Below are 6070 nucleotides of genomic sequence, written 5' to 3' on the forward strand. Positions count from 1 at the left end.
GTTCAGGAAGTGAAGTTAAAGGACGTAATGTCAAAAAATGGAAAGGAGTTAAGGGTTCAAGGTCAGATGGATCTTCTGAACTAGCAAAAAGTGGTCTTGAATTTAAAATACACTCTATTTCGGTAAATAAAGTAAAAAATTCTTCATATGTTAAATTAATATTGGTAAGTGTGCGTTTCATATGAAATTTCATTAGTTTTATAGACGATTCCCATAAACCGCCAAAATTTGGGCTATATGGTGGAGAAAAATGCCATGCAATATTTTTAGTTAAAGCAAAATTGTGAATGGTATGGCTATTTGTTTCCAAAAAATGATAAATAGACTTTAATTCTCTATTGGCTGATTTAAAAGTGGAACCATTGTCGGAGTAAACATTAGTGGGAATACCCCTGCGAGATATAAATAGTTTAAAACATGATAAGAAAGTCAGTTGTCATATCAGTTAATAATTCTAAATGTATAGCTTTTGTAACAAAGCAGACATATATGCAAACATAACCTTTTAGAATTTTGCTTCCTCGTCCCTTTTGGGGGGGGGGGGGGGGGATTCTCCCCCCCCCCCCAATAAAGATTCAGTTGGAAAATTTATTAAGAGAATTATAAATCCCGACTCCGACTGGAAAAGAAATAAAATTTAAAAAAATAAAGTTAAAAAATAAAGTTTGGGTTGAATTTCTTTCATTTCTTTGAATTCGTTTTCTATGTGGCAATGCCGCGCCGCCGCAACCGGCAACGCGTCAATTAAATAACTTGCTACGCCTACGCGTGCCGCGTGCCCTGGTTGAGTGATTCACAATTTGTTACACGTTAGGGGAATCGCCGAAAATATATTTTGTACTCTGTTTGGTGTAAGCTGTAAGCCGGGTTCAGGTTTTATTTGGTGTTAAGTGAATAAGTGCGAGTGACCGAATGGGTTATAAAAACACATTTTAATTATTAGTGTTAATTTACTGCTACACTGGTAAATTATATTAAATATTATTAATTACAATTTGTTTGAAGCAGTTGCGTGGAGCTGCAATTCATTATTCGAGTATTAATTAATTTGACTGAGTAAATGCAGTTTGGAAATTTTGGACTTTTATCTTTGGTAAGTAAAAATTAAATTGGCTTCGCTTTGTTGTTGAGTTTAAAATTATGTAAGAATTATCTAAAATATTAATTTTAAATTTTTATTTTGATGTGATGTGAAAATATTGATTTCACTGGCAACGGTTTTTAATTTGTAGGCATAATTCTACTTGCGGTAAACCATAAATTAAAAGAAAAATGAAACCTAAAAGATACAAAGTGCAATGCTGCGAATGTAAATCTATGTTTAACAATGATTTTAAAAGTCAACATGAAAAAGTTAAACATGGTGGAAAAAGAGTATCCATACAAAATATTGGGGCGCCTGCAAACCCATTTGAGGCTGCGTTAAAGAAACGGAAATATGAGGCAGAAACAGAAACTATAATTGAGGTAAGATAAAACCGAAATATTTATAGGTGTATATAGGCATAATAGAAAAAGTTTACTGCAATATCCATATAATTTTTTAAATATTTTTTGGTATAATTTGGCCTAATAATAATCCTTTTACTTAAGGCTACTTCTACTGCTTCTGACACCGATTCCGTTCGAATAAGCTCTAACGATAGCCCCTACAAAAAGATCAATGGGAGTGAAAATACTGATGTTAGTGAAAATATGGACCTGAATATGCCAAGTGCCAGTACTACCATCCCCAGTGATATAGACGTGGAACCAGACGTAATCTCTATAAATACTGACGATGAAGCAACCCAATGCTTATCAAACACTATTTCTTCTGATCAACCAGGTGAAGAAAAATGTTTTATATCACTGTTAGGAAAATTTTCGTATCTGTTAGACTCTTTAAATGAAAGCAAAGGGCTGTTAGAAAAATATCATAAATCAGAAATTTTAGATGAAAAAATGACTACAATTGATATTTTAAATTCCGTGACAGAACTTAGGCAGAATTGCAACTCAATAATAGATATTGCCAATGAAGTGCTAGCAAATTTAAACAAAGATAATATTTCTTTTGAAATTGATGACCAAAATAGTCTTTCTGATAATATAGTAAATCATGATCCTGCAATGCGCCCTTCTAAGTTAAGTACTAATCAAAAAAACTATCTTATTCGTTTGGGACCCCATCAACCTCGCTTAGCGGCATTTCCATCAGATGGAAAGAATAGGTTTAATGCCCAATGGTATAATGAATTTGAATTTTTAGAATATAGTACCATAAATGACTCTGTTTTCTGTTTTGTTTGCTGCTTATTTCCAAAGGGTATAGGGCGGGAAAAAGGGGAAAGCTCTTGGGTTGAAGGAGGTGTAAAAGGGTGGGGAAAAATGAAAAGTGCTGGAAAAAATAAATTGGGCAAACTTCAACAACATTTTTCATCCATGGCTCATAAAGCGGCATTGTCCGATTATTGTAATTTCTTGATTACAGAAAGGCATATTGATGTTTTCCTAGATAAAAATAAGAGAAATACATTAATCGAACAAGAGAAAATCCATAGTCAAAATAAGAGAGTTTTATGGGTTTTAATGGATACAATCAGAACATTAGGCATTCTAGGATTGGGTTTTCGAAAATCTGATTCGGCTTCCGAAGGAAATTTTGGACAAATTGTAAACCTTATATCAAGACATAACAGTGTCGTGAAACAATGGTTTGACGACAGAAAATTGCGCCCTTATCATGTGACATACATGAGTGGTGAATCTCAAAATGAAATGATCTCTTTAATTGGATCAGAGGTACGTAGTTTGATAATTGAAGAAATTAAAGAATGTTTATTTTTTTCGATAATGGCTGATACGACACCTGATTTATCCCATAAGGATATACTCTCCCTGGTAATACGTTATGCCGACAATAAGGGTAATATTCACGAAAGGCTTATTAAGACCGTTGAATGTTGCGATAAATCCGGACTGGGTATGGCCGAGTTGTTAATTAAATGCCTAAGTGAGTTGGAAATAGATAGTTCTAAACTTGCTTTTCAATCATATGATTTTGCTAGTAACATGTCCGGTCGTTTTAATGGCGTACAAAAAAAAATTACAGATATCGTCGAGCACAATGTACCTTACATTCCCTGTCAAGATCACAGGACTAATACAGTGCTTGAACATACTTGTAACGTAAGTGCATTGATTAGAAACTTTTTTGACACTCTTGAAGAACTTTACGTATTTTTTACATCAAGCACAAAAAGATTTAAACACCTGCAAGAAAAAATACAAGAAATAGATAAATCAGTTCAACTTAAAAACCTTTCAAGAACCAGATGGACTGCAAAGGCAGACTCAGTCAGAGCTCTTAACCAAACAGTAGATCAAATTATTGAAGTTCTATCAGACATTTCCAAAAATAGAGAATTTGATGGTTCTACAAGAACTAAAGCATTGGGACTTTACAAAAAGATTTTAAATTTTGACTTCATAGCTAGCTTCTTTTTTCTAAAAAATATTTTACCAAAAATTAAAATTTTAACTGAAACGATAGAAACACCTACTTTAAATATAATAGACTGCATTAATTTGATAAAAACTACTGCCCTTAATTTAAGAAATACCGATTATGACCATAACAGTTTAAATAGTCTAATTGAAAGTGCCATAAAATATGCCGAAAAATTAAATATTGATCCTTATTCTGATTTTTCGAAATATCATAGACGAAGGATTATGCCAAAAAAAATTGATGAAAATCGTGACACTGAAGTCGATATGGATTTAAAAACTTTTTATAGGCGAGATTTCCAGGAAATTTTGGATACCTTATCAAGTGGTTTAAATGATAATTTTGAGCATATCAAAAAATCAATTGAGCCACTGTATTCAGTTTTAACATTTCCACTTGATAAAAGAAATATTACCTTAACGATTTTAGGTGACATTGTTGCCATGTTTCCTCCAGGTTCTAAAAAGCCTGATGTCCATCCTTTACAAGGTGAATTAGAAGTTTTATTTGATATGAACTCTAAAGTAAGTTCTTTTCCTGAACTATTATCTAATGTAACCAAGTTAAAAGATAATTTAAATCAAGCATTTTGCTTTTGTATGTTTGTATTGACTGTACCCTATGGTGTTTCAACCAACGAAAGGAGCTTTAGTCAATTAAAAATTATTAAAAATGTGTTAAGAACAACAATGTCTGATGAACGGCTTGATAATTTAATGCTATTAAAGTGTGAATCTGACATGGCGTTAAAATTAGATTTAGGTTACACAATTGATAAGTGGGCAACTCTAAAGAAAAGGCGAATAATTTTAAAATAACATTTTAGGGCTTCAATAAAATGGAAGAATACGTAATATCGTCCTTTTTTGTAAATAGTCTTTCAGGTAACAGGATTAGGACAAAAAATCTCCAGAGTTTTTCTTTTTTATTTTTTTTTAAACTGCCGACGTTTCGACTTTATTTAAAATTTGTAGTCTTTTTCTTTGTCCTAATCCTGTTAATCTAAACAACTACTTATGTAAATATAATACGTATGAAATAAGGTAATGTTATAAAAACGCTGTGTATTTATTTTATGTTTTGATTATAGTAAAGTTATTACTTACATAAAATATGTTTATTATTATAATAACTAATTATTCTGAATTTTGGAAAAAGGTGTACCTATGTAAATAAAATAAAGTATGAGAGTTGGGAATATTTTTCATTCTCCCCCCCAAAAAAAAGCTCTCGCGACACCACTGTATATGGATAAGGTTGGAAGATAAGGGTGTTTGGACTGACTGCTTAAGTTCTGGTATTTCTTCTAAATCTCGAAGTGAATTAATCGGCAAATTATTGGGATGTTGTCTCAAAAAATGTGGCCCATGAAACCAAAGGTTGGATTCAATGAAACATTCAGGAAGAATTCCGCGACTACCAATATCTGCCGGATTTTCCTTAGTGTTGACATAGTGCCAACTGTTCACAGTGGTGAGAGACTGGATTTTAGCTACTCTATTAGATACAAATACCTGTAGCTGGTGCGGCTCTAGTTTCAACCAACATAATACTATATTTGAGTCAGACCACATATAAATTGGAACATTCATAACTGGTAAGGCTTTTACAACCTTATTAATAAGTTGAGAACCTAAGAGAGCTGCACATAATTCAAGTTTCGGGATTGTTAGTTGTTTGAGAGGTGCAACCTTTGTCTTTGAACATAAAATATGAGAATTGTACTCATTATTTTTACCAACACTGGATATATAAATGCTACTTGCATAAGCTTTTAGGGAAGCATCACAAAAGCAATGGATGCCAATGATTTGACTGTATGGTCCAACAACGGATCTTGGAATACGTAATGAATTTAACTGAGGCAACTGGTTATATAACTGCCTCCAGGATTTATTTAATTCTGGAGGTACAGGTTCATCCCATGGTTTTTGTAGTTGGAACAATTTTTGAATAATTATTTTGGCAAGTATAATAACTGTACTAAGAAGACCCATTGGATCCCAAATTTTAGAAATAATGGATAAGATTTGACGTTTAGTAAATAAAACAGGCAATTCACAAAGTGATATTTTATAACAAAGGAGGTCTTGGCGACTCATCAATTGAATTCCAAGAGTTTTGGTACTCTCAGAGTTTCCAATTTCATTGATATTATTGGAAATATCATTTTTATCAATGTGAGTATCAGGAGTATTAGAAATACTGCTGGCTGCAGTATCCATGGAGTCTCTTAACAAATCAGCTGGAAGCTTCAGTGGAAGTTTTACTATAAATTGGCTACTTGCGGACCTGGCAGTGCTTTTTTGACATATTTCTTCATATTTATCATCATCTTTCGACCATGGTGTAGAATCTTGCAGTTTTTCCATTTGCCAGAAATGTTTTAACTGGTCATCTTCGGCGATGACTCTGGTGAAGTTACATGACACATGAGTTGTCTGATAGGGAACAACTCCATTTACAATCCAGCCTAAACGTGTATTTTGAAAATTTGGTAAACCTTTTCCCAGGTTGATTTTGCCATCAGTAAGGAGATCCCAGAATAAATTGGCACCAATAATGGCATCAACATTA

At 32.9% G+C, this 6070-nt stretch overlaps 1 protein-coding gene across 1 annotated transcript; it reads left to right on the forward strand.

The window, feature by feature from the left end:
• Positions 1–1272: 1272 nt before the first annotated feature.
• Positions 1273–4311, forward strand: LOC126891201 (uncharacterized). Its single transcript, XM_050660383.1, has 2 exons — positions 1273–1467; positions 1594–4311. The coding sequence occupies exons 1-2, from the start codon at positions 1273–1275 to the stop codon at positions 4309–4311; spliced, it is 2913 nt and encodes a 970-aa protein (XP_050516340.1).
• The last annotated feature ends 1759 nt before the right edge of the window (positions 4312–6070 follow it).

Source organism: Diabrotica virgifera, chromosome 9 (assembly GCF_917563875.1).
Source record: "Diabrotica virgifera virgifera chromosome 9, PGI_DIABVI_V3a".
NCBI classification, from domain to species: Eukaryota; Metazoa; Arthropoda; class Insecta; order Coleoptera; family Chrysomelidae; genus Diabrotica; species Diabrotica virgifera.